This window comes from Heptranchias perlo, chromosome 10 (assembly GCF_035084215.1).
Source record: "Heptranchias perlo isolate sHepPer1 chromosome 10, sHepPer1.hap1, whole genome shotgun sequence".
NCBI classification, from domain to species: Eukaryota; Metazoa; Chordata; class Chondrichthyes; order Hexanchiformes; family Hexanchidae; genus Heptranchias; species Heptranchias perlo.
In genome coordinates, this window is record NC_090334.1 from 5,808,537 (window position 1) to 5,828,904 (window position 20,368).

Below are 20,368 nucleotides of genomic sequence, written 5' to 3' on the forward strand. Positions count from 1 at the left end.
GTAGATAAAAATTGGATAAAGGGCAGAAAACAATGGGTACTGGTTAGAAGAGTTATGTCATAGAATGATACAGAATAGGAGGCCATTCGGCCCATTGTGTCTGTGCTAGCTCTTTGACGAGCTCGCCAATTAGTTATACTCCTGCTCTTTCCCCATAGCCCTGCAAATGTCAAAGTGGGAGGGGTTGCTGAATGAGATCCTCAGGGCTCATTGTGGGGATCTCTATGGTTTCTAATTTACATTAATGACTTGGATTCAGAAACTCAATGCAAGTTAGTCCAAACTTGCAGATAATACCAAACTATGAAGGTCAGTTGATCGTGGGGACGCAGCTTGACAAATATACAATAAGTTGGATAAAATATATGAATAGAAATATATAAATATGGAAAATTAAATTAAATATGGAGAAATGTAAAGTATTGCACATAGAAAGAAAAACTTCCAACATGAGTATCTAGTGAATGGTGTTGAAAAAGCTAAAGATGAGGGTGATAGAAAAAGGGTTTAGTAGATTTGACACATGTCCACCCATCGTAGAGCAGCAATCAAGAAAACCAATAGAATGCTTAATTATAGAGGAAGCCATGCTCAAATTGTATAGTGATCTGGTCAGGCCACACCTTGAGTACTATACCCAGTTCTGGTCACTGAGACACAAGGGAGATTTCAAGCATGGGAGGCAGTGGAGAGAAGAGTCACGAGGTCTGAGTTATGATGAATGACTAGAGACTTTTCAGCCTTGGAAGGAGGAGGCTGGAGTTGATCTTATGGAGGTGTATAATATAGTTAATGGAATAGAAATGATAGATTCAGAAAATAACTTCAAACTAAACCATGAGAACAAATGTTCTAAATTTGCCTTTTACCTGTGTTCACTTGTGAACACAGGTAAAAGGCAAATTTAGAACATTTTTCTTCACACAAAGAGTGATCAATACATGGTATTATAGTAAAAATACATATGATTATCGAAAGTCAGGAGATGTTTAATTCAGTGGCCCTCTTTTGCACCCAGTACCCAATTTATTGATATGGGTTTAGAAATTCACGGAACTCGATGTGAGTAAAATGGTCACACATTTTCTGAAATTGTCATATATTTTCTGATCCAAAGCTATGGTTCTGGAGGAAGACACTGAAACTGGAGTGCATATTAGAGAATCATTTTATGATTTAGAACTGGATGTACCTGTTATAAGGAAATTGCCAGAAAGTCTAACTAGAGGGGGTGAATTTGACAGAGTGAGCACTAGCCCTAAAGGCTTAATTGCAATTCAATCGATTTGGCCTTATTATGTGAATCATACTCACCAATGTAAAATAGAACCCGAATGTTTAATTCTGTCTGAAGGAATGGGAAGAAAGACCAGTCAGACAGTGGAACCAAAGTGATTAATATTATGAGCTCAGTTACAGTAGAAGATTTTCAAAAGAAATTCAGGAAAAGGCTGAAATAGGAGACAAAGATTCTCCTGAATTTGACCAAATGATACAACGGCATATTGAAGCTTCTGATGCTTTGGAATCAAAATCCCAGAGGGAACAATTGAGGAAAATGTTTCAGGAGTTTAAGGATCTTTTTGCCATATGATTGTCATGAAACCGATCCACATGTGACTAAAATACCTACAGATCCTAATAAAAATAACTATGTTTGTGCGATAGTACAGAGTACCCTTAACGTTATGAATCTACAAGAAATATTAAACACACTGATGGAGAGAAATATCATTAGAGAATGTAATTTGACCTATAATTCTCCTATTTGGCCTGTTTTAAAACCATCTGGTAAATGGAGGCTAACAATAGATTATAGGCAACAGGTGCCTCTGTCACACTGGCCTATGAATTATTCGGACCAGAGCCTAACTACAATAGCAGGGGCTAAGTATCTGACTACTCTAGACATAGCCAATGGATTTTAACAGTGAAAGTAGATCCAGAAGACCAACACAAATTGGCCTTTTCTTTTGGTAAGAGAAAGTATAGGATTAGATGTCCTTTTGGAGACTTAAATTCTCCAGCGGACTTCAATATTTTCTCGCACAAAGCAATGCTGGAGCGGATCAGAGAGGAAACTTAGTCTATGTAGAGGGAAGTAAGCAATCGGTGGGGGGGGGGCCGGGGGGGGGATGTGATCAGGATGGAGGGATTCCATTTCAGTGGATAAGTAGTAGAGAATGTGTGGAACATACTGGGAATACTGAGAAAGCTACACACGTCATATCACCCACAAACCTCTATAGACAAGTGGAACACGCAAACAAAACCAGAAGGAGATCTCTGCATCTGGAAAAGATTAGGATGTAAAACTCCCACTGGTCTTAATGGCTATTAGAGCAACTCCTGTTCGATCTACCGGTGTTACATCTTTTGAAATGATCACAGGAAGAGAAATGATTTTTCCCCTACATCTGCTGAATAAGAATTATGATATAAATTTAGCAAGTGCTACAACTGCCTCTCAGTATGTAATAAATTTAAGACAACACCTGCAAGATACATTTGCTTTTGCCCAGAAAAACCTAGATAAGTGTTAAAGGCATGAAAGCATACAGTGACAAAAAGTCAACAGTAACAGAATACAGAATTAGAGAAAAACTATTCTACTTCAATTACCGTAAACGCAATACAAAAGTGAAGAAATTCTTACCAAGCTGGAATGGCCCACACATCATTACGGACAGAGTATCACCTGTGGCCTACCAAAACCCTACGGTGATGACAATTATAATTGGTGCACATAAACCAGCTCAAACCCTTGCAAAAGAATCTGAGCTACTGGATCAGAGGAGAAAGAGTGAACTGTTCCCTGGTGTTACATAGTTTTGATGTGGTGGAAGGCACCCCCGTGTTGATTGTAACTTTTTCTTTGCCACCTAATGCCTAACCCACTAATGTAACTTGTTAGGTTTGGAATGCAAGGTAAACCATTTTACCACTGCGCCTCAAGAGGGGGATTGTGTAGTAAAAGGATAAACAGAAGTTATATAAATGGAAAATCACTGAAACACAAAGGACTTTTAAATTACACCTCGGGAAAGACCAGGTAAAGAGGAACAGGTCACCATAGCAACTTGCAGAACCTGGCTCCAGATGGACTGGAGATCTATACAACTTGACCACATTAAAGATACTGAAAGAAAACAAATGGAATGTCAATCAATCCTGGGGTTGTATTGAAGAAGCCGATTGTTGGCAAGGAACCATCCCAGCGGTGTGGTTCAAAATTAAAAAGACTAAAAATCCTGGCCACGTGGAGCCAGTGTGCTTCCTCACTGCTCTACCTCACCACTGCACCACCTGGTTGCAGGCTTACAGATTGCCTCTGGAACGACTGACCTGTCCATGTGCTACAACACAACTCGTCTATCAAGATATTTAGAGGGCATCGACAAGCCTGAGCCAACCATGAGTATATAAAACTTTCGTTAAAGGGTTAGCGTAGGATAGACTTTTGTTTTCCAAAAGGGTCTGTATTTTGGGGAGTCAGAAGGTGAGTTTTTTTATCGTTAAAGTAATTCTAAATCGTGCATTAATTGAAGATGTTGTTTAATTCTAATGACAATTTTCTAGTGTATAATAAATGTTTGTTTTTTTTTACAAAGCCATGGTTTATGCCTGAAGTTGCTTTAGGAAAAACAGCCCATTAAATTAAATATAAAATTAAACCGTGTTGAGATAAAATGGAATTTCCCCATGTTAAATAATAAAATCACACTGCGTCTTTTGTCCCTACAGTATTGACTCACAGGTAAAGTAGCGGAGGCAAATCCTTGAAAGAGATGAATAAACAATGCGATGCCGTGATGAGGGGATGGTAGGGTCTTTCTGGATGAATGAACTAAGATGGGCCGAATGGCCTTCCTCTTCTGTGATTATTTTGTGTGACAGAGCGGTCAACACTTAGAATGGAATTTTGGGTAGAGTAGGAAAGGCAAAAGCTTGGAATCTTTTGAGAGCCGGTTGAATGCTGTGATGGGGGTGGGGAAGAGACAGTAGGTTTCTTCAGATAACTGGTTCTCAATTTATTTTCAGGCTGTGCCCAACAGCAGCTGCTCACACTCCACGAGATTTATTTTCAAGTCTGGGGAGGTTTGGTGGCATTTCTCTCCTTACCCAAACCCCCCAAAATGGTGACATTTGACATTTCATTTGGTGCATCTTCTATTTTGGAGGGGACACAATAATGAATCGTGTATACAGTGATAATTAGAATCATGGAATCCCACAGCACAGGAGGCCATTCGGCCCATCATGCCTGTGCTGGCTCTTTGAAAGAGCTTTCCAATTAGTCTCATTCCTCTGCTGTTGCGCTGCAAATGTTTCCCTTCAAGTATTTATCCAGTTCCCTTTTGAAAGATATTATTGAATCTGTTTCCACCGCCCTTTCAGGCAGTGAATTCCAGATCATGACATCTCGCTGCGTAAAATAATTTTTCTTCATCGCCTCTGGTTCTTTTGCCAATTACCGTAAACCGTGTTCTCTGGTTATCAACCTTCCCTCCAGTGGAAACAGTTTCTCCCTATTTACTCTATCGAAACCCCATATATTTTTAAACAGCTCGATCAAATCTCCTCTAAACCTTCTCTGCTCAAAGGAGAACAATCCCAGCTTCTCCAGCCTCTCCACATAATTGAAATCCCTCATCCCTGGAACCATTCTAGTAAATCTCCTCTGCACCCTCTCCAAGGCCTTGATATCCTTCCTAAAGTGTGGTGCCCGGAATTGGACACAATTCACCAGCTGAGGTCCAACCAGTAATTTATAGAGATTGAGTACAACTTCCCTGCTTTTGGACTCGATGCCTCTATTTATAAAGCCCAGGATCCCTAATGCTTTTTAAGAGCTGTATCAACTTGTCCTGCCACCATCAAAATTTTGTTTTCCTAAAGCCCCAGGTCTCCTCCACTTCTATTCCCCTCTCTCTCTCCTCCACTTCTATTCCCCTCTCTCGCTCCTCCACTTCTATTCCTCTCTCTCTCCTCCACTTCTATTCCCCTCTCTCTCTCCTCCACTTCTATTCCTCTCTCTCTCTCTCCTCCACTTCTATTCCTCTCTCTCTCTCTCCTCCACTTCTATTCCTCTCTCTCTCTCTCCTCCACTTCTATTCCCCTCTCTCTCTCCTCCACTTCTATTCCCCTCTCTCTCTCCTCCACTTCTATTCCTCTCTCTCTCTCTCCTCCACTTCTATTCCTCTCTCTCTCTCCTCCACTTCTATTCCTCTCTCTCTCTCCTCCACTTCTATTTCTCTCTCTCTCTCCTCCACTTCTATTTCTCTCTCTCTCCTCCACTTCTATTTCTCCCTGTCTCTCCTCCACTTCTATTTGTCTTTCATTCCTGTTTTTCTCTCCTTTGATAAGTAGAGAAAAGCACCAAAGATAATTTAAAAATAAATAGCTAATTTAAAAATAAATAGCTAATTAAAAAAAAATCACAAAAATGGCTGTCTTATGTGCTGTTCTGGGGACCTGACTGTTCTTTGATGTCACAAGATTGGCACGGACTGATGTTGGGTTCAGATTGGTCAGTGATATCATATAGTTAGCATCAATGCTGGAGCGTTAACACAATATTGCAGCATTATAGACATACAAGCACAAAACTTGATGGATAGATAGATAGAGTACTTTGCCCCTTCATGAAGTTGTGGTTCTGCTCGTACATCCGATGCAGGAAAAGGCCACGTAGGAAGTTGAAGGTCTCAGCCGCTGTCAGGCGTGACACAAATAAATTCTTTACTATAGTGTCCAGCATGCGGGCTGGAATGATCGTTCGCATTTGAAGTTGAGTTGATTGCGAATGCTCATCTGGAACAACAACACATCACCTTCAGATCAGGAGAGGGAGACAAGGTTTATCATCAGTGTGAAACTTAGCAGCACGAATCACTTCAAGAAATGTAGCTATAATGTACAGGTCACTAAAAATTATGCATAGTACAGAACCAGTAAAAGCCTGCAAGTCGCCCTGAACTAAAGGGTTCAAACGATGTTTCTAAACCACAAACAATGTTTATAAACCACACAGGCTTTGCTTTCATTGTTAATGAGTTTAATTGCAGCCCTGTAATTAAACTCATAGAAAGTCCATAATATGGACGTTTGATAAAGTGCCACATAATAGTCTTGTCTGCAAAATTGAAGCCCATGGAATAAAAAGGGCAGTGGCAGCATGGATACGAAATTGGCTAAGTACAGGAAACAGGGTTGTGGTGAGCGGTTGTCTTCTGGACTGGAGGGAGGTGTACAGTGATGTTCCCCAGGGGTCGGTGCTGGAACCACTGCTTTTCTAGATATACATTAATGACCTGGACTTGGGTGCACAGGGCACAATTTCAAAATTTGCAGATGACACAAAACTTGGAAGTGTAGTGAACAGTGAGGAGGATAGTGATAGACTTCAAGAGGACATAGACAGGCTGGTGGAATGGGCGGACACATGGCAGATGAAATTTAGCGCAGAGAAGTGCGAAGTGATACATTTTGGCAGGAAAAATGAGGAGAGGCTAATATAAACTAAATGGTATAATTCTAAAGGGGGTGCAGGAACAGAGAGACCTGGGGGTATATGTGCACAAGTCTTTGAAGGTGGCAGGACAGGTTGAGAAAGCGGTTAAAAAAGCATTCGGGATCCTGGGCTTTATAGAGGCATAGAGTACTAGGAAGTTATGTTGAATATTTATAAAACACTGGTTTGGCCACAGCTGGAGTACTGTGTCCATTTCTGGGCACCGCACTTTAAAAACGACGTGAAGGCTTTCGAGAGGGTGCAGAAAAGTTCTACTAGAACTTGTGATTTACTAGAATAGTTCAAGGGATGAGGGACTTCAGTTACGTGGATAGACTGGAGAAGCTGGGGTTGTTTTTCTTAGAGCAGAGAAGGTTGAGAGGAGATTTGATAGAAGTGTTCAAAATTACGAAGGGTTTAGATAAAATAAATAAAGAAAAACTGTTCCCATTGGCGGAAGGGTCAAGAACCAGAGAACACCGATTTAAGGTGACTGGCACAAGAACCAAAGGCGACATGAGGAAAAAACTTTTTTTATGCAGCGAGTTGTTATGATCTGGAATGGGCTGCCTGAAAGGGTGGTGGAGGCAGATTCAGTCGTGGCTTTCAAAAAGGAATTGGATAAATACTTGAAGGGAAAAAAATTGAAGGGAAAAAATACGGGGAAAGAACAGGGGAATGGGACTAATTGGATTAACTCTTAGAAAGAGCCGGTATGGCCTCGTTCTGTGCTGTAACCATTCTATGATTACTCACTCCTAGCCATTCTGAGTCTCTGGGAACACAAATATACTCTTAAAAACAGAAATGGCGGATAACAAGATGATGACTTTGTGATATTTGGTGTGACAACACAACTTGCATTTATATAGCACCTTTAACGTAGTAAAACGTCCCAAGGCGCTTCACAGGAGCGTTAGCAAACAAAATTTGACACCGAGCCACATATGGAGATATTAGGACAGGTGACCAAGAGCTTGGTCAAAGAGGTAGGTTTTAAGGAGCATCTCAAAGGAGAAGAGAGGGGTAGAGAGGTGGAGAGGTTTAGGGAGGGAATTCCAGAACTTAGGGCCCACGCAGCTGAAGGTATGGCTGCCAATGGTGGAACGATTAAAATCAGGAGTGAGCAAGAGGCCAGAATTGGTGGAGGAGCAAAGATTTCTCAGACGGCTGTAGGAGGTTACAGAGATAGGGACGGGCAAGGCCATGCAAGGATTTGAACACAAGGCTGGAATTTTTAAATCGAGGCAATGCCGGACTGGGAGCCAATGTAGGTCAGCAAGCACAGGGGTGATGGCTGAACGGGATTTGGTACGAGTTAGGATGCGGCCAGCAGAGTTTTGAATAAGCTCAAGTTTACGGAGGGTGCAAGGTGGGAGGCCGCCCAGGAGAGCCTTGGAATAGTCAAGTCTAGAGGTAACAAAGGCAAAGGTGAGGGTTTCAGCAGCAGAAGAACTGAGGCAGAGGCAGAGTCGGGTGATGTTAAGGAGGTGGAAGTAGACCGTCTTGGTGACGGAGAGGATATGGGGTTGGAAGCTCAGCTCAGGATCAAATTCGACCCCAAAGTTGGAAACGGTCTCATTCAGTCTCAGCCAGTGACCGGGGAGAGGGATGGAATTGGTGGCTTGGGAACAGAGTTTGTGGCAGGGACCGAAGACAATGGCTTCGGTCTTCCCAATATTTAGTTGGAGGAAATTTCTGCTCATCCAATACTGAATGTCATAAAAGCAGTGTGACAAATGAAAGACAGTGGAGGGGTTGAGAGAGGTGGTGGTGAGGCAGAACTGGGTGTTGCCAGCGTACATGTGAAACCTGACATTGTGTTTTGGGATGATGTCGCCAAGGGGCAGCATGTCGATGAGAAATAGGAGGGGGCCAAGTTTAGATGATTGGGGGAGTCCAGAGGTAACGGTGCAGGAGCGGGAAGAGAAGGCATTGCAGGAGATTCTCTGGCTATGACTGGATAGATTGGAATGGAACCAGGCGAGCGTAGTCCCACTAGTTGGATGACCGAGGAGAGTCGTTGGAGGAGGATGGTGTGGTCAACCGAGTCAAAGGCTGCAGACAGGTCGAGAGGATGAGAAGGGATAGTTTACCACGGTCACAGTCACATAGGATGTCATTTGTGACTTTGATAAGGGCCGTTTCAGTACTGCGGTAGGGAGGGAAACGGCAGAGGCAGCTAAACGGATGGTCTCAATCTTAGTGACAAAGAAGTCCATGAGCTCCTCGCACTTGTTGTTGGAGGTGAGGGTGGAGGAGGCAGAGGAGAGGGGTTTTGTAGTGGAGAAGAGAAGGCGGGGGTTATTTTTGCATTCCAGGATGCAGTTTTGGCAGAGGAGAGCAGGACCCGATAGTGCTTTCCATGGTCCAGCCAGATCTGGCGATGAATGGCTAAACAAGTTGTCCGCCATAAACGTTCAAGTCTGCGTCCCCTGGACTTAAAGAAGTGGAAATGGGAACCATACCAGGGGGAACGACTAGGGTGAGAGAAAGTAATGGTTTTAATGGGGACGAGGGCATCAGAGATGATCCACTCAATCATGAGCCTCATGACTTGAGAGCTTCTCGGTGTTGCTCAAAGAAATACTTCCTGCATCCCAGTCAGTAATTGTACAAATGGCAGGGCTGGGAATTATTGACCTTTTTTATATAACAAGGAGACTGAATGGTACCTGTCACCCTGATAGCGTCGTGCAGGTTCTGCATCCAGGTGTTAGAGGTGCCGATCACCTCCCTCAGGATCTCCTCCAGGTTAGCTGCAAAGGCACTGCCCCACAGGCCTGCAAAGGACGGAGGTGGATCATTTTCATTTATCTAGCTCCCCCGAGGGTGCAGAATCCCCCCCCCCTCCCCCCCCCACCAAACCGGGGTACAGACTCATGTTGTGTTGCAGTACCGACAGCCCTCCAAGAACTTAAGCAACCATTCTTCACGTGTGGGGTTGCCTGTGTTTTTGCGAGTAAACCTCACAGCCTCATTCCACACACGTTCTAGCCAGAGTCACTGGATACTGATCAGGAGTGAGAACCTTGAATGATTTTCTTCCCCCCCCTTCTCGCACCCAGGGGCACCGCTTCCAATTGTAGCGCTCCCTCTCATGTCTGAGATCAGCTAATTCAACACAAATTAAGTCACCACTAATCCACATACAACCCACACTATAATACACACTTTTCCAAAGGAGTCATTACTCCACATATAACTCTGGGGGAATATGGTGATACTATAATGGATAGTAAGGAAACGGCAGACTCATTAAATTAATACTTTAAAATTGACCCCTTTGTATCTGTTTTCGCAATAGAGGAAGAGGATAAAATACTAGCAGTAGGAGGTAACCTAAAAATAAGTGGTAATGGAGAAAATAATGGGACTTTAGATAGACAAATCTCCAGGACCTGATGGTTTCCACCCAAGGGTATTAAAAGAAACTGGTGGTAAAATTGCAGATGCCTTTGTCATACTTTTCCAAAGCTTTCTAGGTTTGGGATTGTGCCTTTGGATTTGAAAATTGCAAATATCACTCCATTATTTAAGATGGGAGGAACAGGAAACTACAGACCTGTCAGTTTAACGGGCTCGAGGGGCTGATTGGCCTTACTTATGTTCCTATGTCCCTGCTTAACCCACATTACAGCACCCATCCTCCCCTAAGGAGCCATTACCCCACATATAACCCACACTAAAGCACACACTTTCTCCACGCAGCCATTACTCCACATATAACGTATAAATATATATGTACTGTTATTTTAGGACTTCAGTTTATTGCAAACTGTACCTGCCAAGAAGCTGACTTTTATCTCTGGACATTTCTTTATCAGGTATCCCATGAAGAACTTGCTGCCAAAATGCTGAATCGGGATATAAGCTCCATATTTGGGAAGTCCTGCTTCATAAGGAGTGCACTCAAACCATTCTGTAAAAGACAGAAGAATCTGCTTCCTGTTGGCTGGTGGTCTTTTTAAATAAAATTATTTCACCAAGTTGCATTTCATATTGAAATAGAAGGTCCATTTTCACACAGACCTGGAACCCCAAGACTCTCAGCTCATGAAATGGCAATGGCCACTGTTTCTGGGCAGGAAGGAGGAAGAGGCAGAGGATGAAGTAAACAATGACGTCCTCTTTTAAAACTTCATTTTGCGTTCATCAAGGTAAGGGGGTGTTAGTGCTTGGGAATGGCACACTTTCCACTTTAGTCACCCAGCATCAGCATCAAGTGCTCCCAGGGGTTGGTTGCAGAGTAACAACAACTCTATCCCAGAACTGAAAGGCCAGTGCACTGCCCAGTCACCTTACAATGCCCTTTTAAGAAATGATACTGGGACCTTCTCAATATTACTCAAGTACTGTCAGGGTATTCTCCTAATGATGTGATGGGATAGGCAGGTGTATCATGGACTGGTACAATTTACCCGCACAGAAAGCTTAAAGTGTGAAGTGCACCAATTGCCAACCTCCACCACAGAAAAGGCACATAGACAACAACTACACTCTCCCCTCAACATCAATAGGACTCTCTCATTATACATTCCTCCCACCCCATGGATTGATAGGGTACTCTCTCCCTGGTGTCCAGTAAGGTACTGTGATTGTCTCCCTTTCACCACAATAGTTCAATAATGAACTCTGATACGATCTCCCGTCACCGTAAACTAACAGGGCACTCTGATGTATTGTTCCACTACACTTGACTAGTAGGGCACTCTGATCGGTTTCTACTTCTCCTCCCTTTGGATTGAAGCAATCTGCACAATACCTAACAGGCAAATAAGCAACAGGCAGCTCCTCCTACACATCTAACTGAGGCTCCAAATCCCGAACTGACTGGCTCTCAGTTCAAGGGATTCCTGCTGAGTTATAAGAGCTGTACCTCCAAAATCTTTAGCGCTGACATCCGACTTCACGTTAAGACTGGCGTAGATGGGAAATGGGTTCTGCCCCCTCCTCACAGCTTTCTGCTGGTCTGACAGCTTGATTTTATTCTCCTGATTATAAAGACATTACTTTTAGCATTCATGCACCCTTACTGATTATTTAAAACAGCTACTGCCTTTATTGTGTAAAAGGCAACAAACATTTTTATTGAGTGAACGTGACTTTTTGGAAACCCATCACCACATCCAGACATCTCCCAAACAAGTTACAGATAAATAGTGTTTCTATTTGCCTTACACTGAGAGTGTAGGTGCATAGCTCACGTATTGAAGCTCAGAGAATATTAATGGAGGTTGACCACAGCAAAAGCTTAGGGATCCCCAAGTGCTGCAGCAGTTTAATCTCCCAGAGCTTCCCATTGCTTGGCCAGCTGGGACCACTTTACCCGTCACGGCTCTGACTTGCTGGATTATTGGAAGCTGCAAGGGAATAATTCCAGCCCCCAGTGACAGGTCTCGCCTCCAGGAGCCAGGTTGGCTGCTCAATTATTAACGGTACCTTGGAGTATTGTCTGTCATGGATACTGGATTACTAAATGTGTCACAGAGGATTGACTCAGTTCCAATCTCCCATCTAGATGTGTCATCTTGGAGTAATCTCGACCCAAAGCCACACTGCTTACCTCCTCTGCCCTCTCCCACCCAGAGATCTGGGTCTTCACTACGCAGACCACAGCTACCAAGAACTTCTCTTGGGCGGCATAAGGCGCAGCATAACTCACCATAGCGTATGGGACAGATGCCAGTATTGATACATAACATACCCCGTCTCCCCTTGTAGGGGCACAACTCATGTACCCAAGCCTAGACAAAAGCAAAGGTTTAGGGATCTTCAAGTTTAGGTAAGGTGGGTGTTGCTAGAGTTTAACCTCTCAGGGCACTGGTAAGTTTCCCATTGCTTTTCCAGCCTTTATCCTTCAGTGTACTGAAAGAATCAATGGAGGATAGCAAGCGAGACAACCATCTTGATATCCTAGATTCCTAAGTCTATTCCATATACCAGGCTTACTCACCACTAGCTGCTTAATCCAGATCTTCATCTAAAGGAGGCATGTGGCTACAATGAGGCTGATTCCACCTCTAGGATGTTGATTGACAGGTCAGTGTTAGCAGGAGCCCTCCCTCCCTTTAACTCTTTTCCTTTTTTGCTACAATCCACCTCAGTTTGATCCTAAATCTCGGACATGGCTTGGGGTTCTGGACCATGCAGGTGAACTATTCGAACACACCTTTTATACACTAGCACCGTAACCTACATTGGGATGAGATGACAGCAGTTTTCACCCCCTCCTGACATGATCCTGTGTCCAAACTAAGGCTTCAAATAGTCAGAATTCCCAGGTATTGATATGAATCAATAATTGGAAAAGGCGCCCCTTGTACCTTGCACTACCAGATCACATTGGTCTACCCATGCCTCAAGATGGTAAGTGAAATGCATTAGATCCCCAGATGAATCTGCCAGCATTATCAACTGCAAAAAGTGCCAATTTGTTCAGAAATGCCTGCCACAGACTGATGAAAATAAAGCTTCATCATATGCCAAATTTCTGTATTATAATTTTTTAGTTGACTTTACATAAACACAGTAAGACTGGTCTCGTATCAGCTGTGTCTTGGTGTCTGTGTCAGGTATGGTAGCCCAGTGGTTATGGCAATGGATTGCCACCATGATAAGCTGTGAAACTGAATTCACTAAATTTGGTAATTTGTGGGCTGGCACCAGAAAAAGACCAGGAAAGCTGTCGGACTGTCGGAAAAATCCAACAAGTTCATTAACGTCCTTCGGAGAAAGGAACCTGCCATCCATACCTGGTCTACCCTGTATGTGACTCCAGTCCCACTCTGTGGTTGACTCTTATTGCCTTCAGGGCAACATAGAATGGGCAATAAAATACTTCCTTGACATCCTAGATGGTTTCCTTTTTTTGCTGTATTCAGACATTAATTGTGTCAGAAGATTATTTCTGTCTGGGTCAGTCAATAGGAACATAGGAAGGAACACAGGAACAGGAATAGACCATTCAACCCCTCAAGCCTGTTCTGCCATTCTAATAGATCATGGCTGATCTGTATCTTAACTCCATCTACCCGCCTTGGTTCCATATCCCTTAATACCCTTACCTAACAAAAATTATCAATCTCAGTTTTGAAAGTTTCAATTGACCCTCAACCTCAGCAGCTTTTTGTGGGGGAGAGTTCCTGATTTCCACTACCCTTTGTGTGAAGAAGTGCTTCCTGACAATCACCCCTGAACAGCCTAGCTCTAATTTTAAGGTTATGACCCCTTGTTCTGGACTCTCCCACCAGGGGAAATAATTTCGCTCTATCCACCCTATCAATTCCTTTAATCATCTTGAACACCTCAATTAGATCACCCCTTAATCTTCTTTATTCAAGGGAATACAACGCCTAGTCTATGCAAGTCCCTTTTAAGGTGTCAACAAATCCAAGCTTACAGACAAATGCATCACCTTTAATGGCTGATCTTCTAAGAAGCTGTGGTCTATAGAGGAGTTAAGTTTTGCATTGCTTGAAGCATTAGTAAGATAGGCTCACCGGGTCTTCCACTGACCAGCACACGGAACTAGTGTACACATCCTGGATAAAATCCAAGACGTAGTCACGTAGATCTAGCTATTGGGATTTCAATGACGACTGCACCAGGTTGAAAACATTGCGATGTTCCCAATCTTAAATAAAATCACAACCTGCCTCGTACGTTCATCACAAGAACAAAATCCAACCTGTTATTTTTTAATTACATTATAAGCTTTCAAAGCATCTGCTATATTTCTGTGATTACCTAAAGAACCACCTGAAGAGCCATTGATTATCAGTGGGGTGCTTCAGTCAGTATTTTTCAGCCTCGTTCGTCCTCATCGTTGGGAATGGGCCACGTCATCCAAACCACCAGTGGAATACTGAGGGCCCGTGTGCCTCAAACAGGACGCTATTCCCAGCTACCAAAGTGCGCCTCTAAAGCAAGTTGGCTTATGATGCTAATCTTTTAGGCTCCCCTCCCAGCCTACAGCAGATTTCAAGGTGTCAGCTGTGGCTCTCATCTCTGAGTCAGAAGGCTGTGAGTTCAAGCTCAACTCTAGAGACTTGAGTACCTAATCCAGGCTGGCACTTCAGTGTAGTACTGAGGGAGTACTCAGGTGGACATATATTGATCCCTCAACCAACACCTAAAAACAGACAATCTGGTCATTTATTTCATTGCTGATTGGGGGATCTTGCTGTGCGCAAACTGACAACAGTGACTACATTTCAAAAGTACTTCATTGGCTGTAAAGCACTCTGGGATGTCCTGAGGTTGTATTAGGTGCCATGTAAATGTAAGTTCTTTCTTTAATAATTTTGTGTTTCGTTTCTCCAAGATTTCCCTGAGCCACACAGACGCAAGGCAACTGATCATTTTCCAGGGCTCTGCCACGGTCTGCTGGAAGGTGTCCGAGAGGAACCCAAGGAAAACTTTATGGGAATGTGCCTGCGCTCTGCTCTAGCCCTGAGTCTGAGATCAAGCAGTCAAATCTCCTGCTCAGATTTTAGAAAACCCATCTGGCCACGGCAATAGAAGTGTTGGTTCTGACCACTTGACTGATTCATTTCAATCTGCATCCCAAAACAAAGCAGTACATTTTCACATGACCATCATACATGGTACAGGATGACCACAGGGGAGGGGAGAGCCATGGTTTAATAGGTTATAGAGAGAAGGTTATCTAACACAGTACCTTCCAATCTAGAAATGATTCAATGATGAGCCCCCACAGGTCTGTAACCGTTACACTCTGCCCCGATCGATTCTTCTCTACCAAAGCATTGATGTAATATCCCAATCGATCTTTGGACAGGACGCTGGTCTTGGCCTTGGTCACTTGCTTCTTGGCATGCAGGATTGGCCCTTTCATATCCTTGCGAGACCAATCAGTATCCTGATACAGTGTAGACATACACCTGGTGAGAAGTTACATTGTTTAAAGACCTGTAACTGACAGCAGGTTGTTTGTCAGGTTAACATGTTACGAGGCACGCCTTCACGGTAATCCCGACAGGGTTATTATAGGTGACGAATCGCGATACTTCGCAAAAAAACAAATGATTTCAGGTTGCTGGTGTGTACACTGTCCCCAGCATTGGGAATGGCTTGACATACAATATGCTGCTTATTTTAATTGTGAAATCACTGCTACCCATCAGAACATTTATTCCCATCCACAATCCTCCCTTCCCTCCTCCAGCCAACACTCTCTCCACCTCCTCCTCCTTGAAGGCATTGAGGTTTGCCGGGTCGTCCACAGGTGCAGGCAGATCTCCAGCACCTCACCTGAAGTGGCTGTTTACCGTGCGTGAACTCAGTCCCAGAGACACAGCGGGACTCATTCCCAGGGACACAGACGCACCCAGTCCAGGGACACAGCCAGACCCAGTCCCAGGGACACAGTTGAACCAAGTCCCAGAGACACAGACGCACCCAGTCCAGGGACACAGACGCACCCAGTCCAGGGACACAGCCAGACCCAGTCCCAGAGACACATTCGAACCCAGCCCAGGGACACATTCGAACCCAGCCCAGGGGCACATTCGAACCCAGCCCAGGGGCACATTCGAACCCAGCCCAGGGGCACATTCGAACCCAGTCCCAGAGACACGGTCGAACCCAGTCCCAGAGACACACCTGGACCCAGTCCCAGAGACACGGCCGGACCCAGTCCCAGAGACACGGCCGGACCCAGTCCCAGAGACACGGCCGGACCCAGTCCCAGAGACACGGCCGGACCCAGTCCCAGAGACACGGCCGGACCCAGTCCCAGAGACACGGCCGGACCCAGTCCCAGAGACACGGCCGGACCCAGTCCCAGAGACACGGCCGGACCCAGTCCCAGAGACACGGCCGGACCCAGTCCCAGAGACACGGTCGTACCCAGTCCCAGAGACACGGTCGGACCCAGTCCCAGAGACACGGTCGGACCCAGTCCCAGAGACACGGTCGGACCCAGTCCCAGAGACACGGTCGGACCCAGTCCCAGAGACACGGCCGGACCCAGTCCCAGAGACACGGCCGGACCCAGTCCCAGAGACACGGTCGGACCCAGTCCCAGAGACACGGTCGGACCCAGTCCCAGAGACACGGGCGGACCCAGTCCCAGAGACACGGGCGGACCCAGTCCCAGAGACACGGTCGAACCCAGTCCCAGAGACACACCTGGACCCAGTCCCAGAGACACGGTCGGACCCAGTCCCAGAGACACGGTCGGACCCAGTCCCAGAGACACACCTGGACCCAGTCCCAGAGACACGGTCGGACCCAGTCCCAGAGACACGGTCGGACCCAGTCCCAGAGACACACCTGGACCCAGTCCCAGAGACACGGTCGGACCCAGTCCCAGAGACACACCTGGACCCAGTCCCAGAGACACGGTCGGACCCAGTCCCAGAGACACGGTCGGACCCAGTCCCAGAGACACACCTGGACCCAGTCCCAGAGACACGGCCGGACCCAGTCCCAGAGACACGGTCGGACCCAGTCCCAGAGACACGGTCGGACCCAGTCCCAGAGACACGGCCGGACCCAGTCCCAGAGACACGGCCGGACCCAGTCCCAGAGACACGGCCGGACCCAGTCCCAGAGACACGGCCGGACCCAGTCCCAGAGACACGGCCGGACCCAGTCCCAGAGTCACGGCCGGGCCCAGTCCCAGAGACACGGCCGGGCCCAGTCCCAGAGACACGGCCGGACCCAGTCCCAGAGACACGGCCGGACCCAGTCCCAGAGACACGGCCGGACCCAGTCCCAGAGACACGGCCGGACCCAGTCCCAGAGACACGGCCGGACCCAGTCCCAGAGACACGGGCGGACCCAGTCCCAGAGACACGGCCGGACCCAGTCCCAGAGACACGGCCGGACCCAGTCCCAGAGACACGGCCGGACCCAGTCCCAGAGACACGGCCGGACCCAGTCCCAGAGACACGGCCGGACCCAGTCCCAGAGACACGGCCGGACCCAGTCCCAGAGGGAAAGTATCTGACCTACAGTCAGGATCCGTCCCTGAGAGCGCAATGGGGATTTCGAGCTCACTGTGTGAGAAACCAAGAGTACGATCTCACATCGCACGACTCTAAACTCAGCACAGTCCAGCTGCAAAATGTTGCATTACCCTTACTCCCTACACTCTACTTACAGAGCAGAAGGATGGGGTGGGAGTAAGTTACAAGGGATCTATTAGGTGCTGTGAAGATCTTCAGCCTGTTTTCCATCAACTGGGAAATAGGGAGTGGAGTGGAAATCTGGGTTTGGGTTGAATTGATGCCAATCTGTATAATCACCTCCAGAAAGACAAATCGTTTTGCAAGGCTGTGAAACCGGACAATTTAACTAATTATTGGGGAGCAGACTCAATTTAATACACGATGCACAAAATGCCGTATGCTTAGCACCCTGAAACAGACTGAGACGGGACTCCTTAATCTGTGTCCCAGCTGTGGTAGCCACCAGTTCAAAACATTTAAAAACCCTGTTGTGCACATCAGTGAAAGGGGCCCATTGGAACATTCATTGAACAGGAAACAAGTCCCATTGTAACTTTGGGCAGCTATTTTTAAAAACCAGCGGTCAAAAGTTATTCTTCTGGTGTCCGGTTATCCTGGAAATTATAGGACATAGGAACAGGAGTAGGCCATTCAGCTCCTCGTACCTGCTCCGCCATTTGATAAGATCATGGCTGATCTGTGATCTAACTCCATATACCTGCCGTTGGCCCATATCCCTTAATACCTTTGGTTGCCAAAAAGCTATCTATCTCAGATTTAAATTTAGCAATTGAGCTAGTATCAATTGCCGTTTGCGGAAGAGAGTTCCAAACTTCTACCACCCTTTGTGTGTAGAAATGTTTTCTAATCTCGCTCCTGAAAGGTCTGGCTCTAATTTTTCGACTGTGCCCCCTACTCCTAAAATCCCCAACCAGCGGAAATAGTTTCTCTCCATCCATCCTATCCGTTCCCCTTAATATCTTATTAACTTCGATCAGATCACCCCTTAACCTTCGAAACTCCAGAGAATACAACCCCAATTTGTGTAATCTCTCCTCGTAACTTAACCCTTGAAATCAAAACCAGACAGGCGGTCACTCTACTCCAACTCCCTTTCTGAAAACATGGGTCTCTGCCCATTTGAGGAATTTTCCACCCTACTCTCTGACCACACTGCTGGTGTAGAATGTCTGGGCCTGTCTTTCCAACTGAATACAGCCTCTTTTATCATTGACAGGTGCCATTAAAGGGGCTGACTTGCCGGAGAGTTCCAGGCATCGCTCTCGCTTCCCTATTCTGAAGGTGCAATAGTTGTTGTTCACGGACTTCCCCACAAGGTGAGTTTGGCTGACCTCAGCTGAGATATCGGTGGGAATTCTGAAACCTGGCCAGGGGGGAGGGGAGTCTCTTCCCCTCAAGTGTGCATTATTTGAAACCTATCTAAGAACACCATCAGGCACTGTGTCAGGCCTGTGGCCCAACTCAACTTAACCGTCCCTTTAATTATCATTCAGAAACGTTGCAAAGCTAAAGGAGTGGGATGCTGGAGGGTTAGGAATATAGGAACAGGAGTAGGCCATTCAGCCCCTTGAGCCTGTACCACCATTCAATTAGATCGGTGCTAATATGTTGCTTAACACCATTTACCCGCCTTGGTTCCATAAATCTTAATACCCTTACCTAATAAAAATCACTCAATCTCAGTTTTGAAATTTTCAATTGACCCCCAGCCTCAACAGCTTTTTGGGGGAGAGACTACCAAACTTCTACCACTCTGTGTGAAGAAGTGTTTCCTAACTTCTCCCCTGAATGGCCTGGCTCTGATTTGAAGGTTACGTCCCCTTGTCCTAGACTCCCCCACCAGTGGAAATAGTTTCTCTCTATCTACCCTATCAATTCCTTTCAAAATCCTAAAAACCTCAATTAAATCACCCTTAACCTTCTATATTCCAAGGAATACAAGCCTAGTTTATGTAATCTCTCCTTATAATTTAACCCTTGGAGCCCTGGTAACATTCTGGTGAATCTGTGCTGCACTCCTTCCAAGGCCAATATATCCATTCTAAGGCGCTGTCCACAATACTCCAGATGTGGTCTAACCAGGGCTTTGTATAGCTGTAGCAAAACTTCCTCCCCTTTATATTCTATCCCTTGAGATATAAAGGCTAGCATTCCATTAGCCTGTTCGATTATTTTTTGTACCTGACTACTACATTTTAGTGATCTGTGTACATGAACCCCTGAATCTCTTAACTTCATCTACCTGCCTTGGTTCCGTAACACTTAAGACCCTTATCTAACAAAAATCTATCAATCTCAGTTTTGAAATTTCTAATTGACCTCCAGCCTCAACAGCTTTTTGGGGGAGAGAGTTCCTGATTTCCACTCCCCTTTGTGTGAAGAAGTGCTTCCTGACATCACCCCTGAACAGCCTAGCTTTAATTGTAAGGTTACGACCCCTTGTTCTGGACTCCCCCACCAGAGGAAATAGTTTCTCTTCATCTACCCTATCAAATCTTTTAATCATCTGAAACGCCTCAATTAGATCATCCCTTAATCTTCTATATTCAAGAGAGAACTAGCCTAGTCTATGCAACCTGTTCCCATAATTTAACCCTTTTAGCCCTGGTATCATTCTGGTGAATGTGTGTTGCACCCCCTCCATGGCCAATATATCCTTCCTGAGGTGTGGTGCCCAGAACTGAACACAATACTCCAGATAGGGTCTAACCAGAGCTCTGTACAGCTATAACGTAAGTTCCACCCCTTTGTATTCCAGACCCCTTGAGATAAAGGCCAACATTCTATTAGCCTTTTTAATTATTTTTTGTACCTGTCCACTAGTTTTTAGTGATTTCTGTACTTGGGCCCCTAA

At 45.5% G+C, this 20,368-nt stretch overlaps 1 protein-coding gene across 2 annotated transcripts in view; it reads right to left on the reverse strand.

Annotated features, from left to right (window-relative positions):
- The window catches only part of LOC137326252 (cytosolic phospholipase A2 zeta-like), a 101,777-nt gene that overhangs the window by 6,776 nt on the left and 74,633 nt on the right, over nucleotides 1-20,368 (reverse strand). For both annotated transcript variants that reach the window (XM_067991172.1, XM_067991171.1), the window contains 5 exons: nucleotides 15,198-15,420; nucleotides 11,394-11,508; nucleotides 10,299-10,436; nucleotides 9,190-9,297; nucleotides 5,635-5,814 (listed from right to left, as the gene is read on the reverse strand). In XM_067991172.1, the coding sequence (XP_067847273.1) occupies nucleotides 5,635-5,814; nucleotides 9,190-9,297; nucleotides 10,299-10,436; nucleotides 11,394-11,508; nucleotides 15,198-15,420 (764 nt within the window). The remainder of the gene's footprint in view (nucleotides 1-5,634; nucleotides 5,815-9,189; nucleotides 9,298-10,298; nucleotides 10,437-11,393; nucleotides 11,509-15,197; nucleotides 15,421-20,368) is intronic.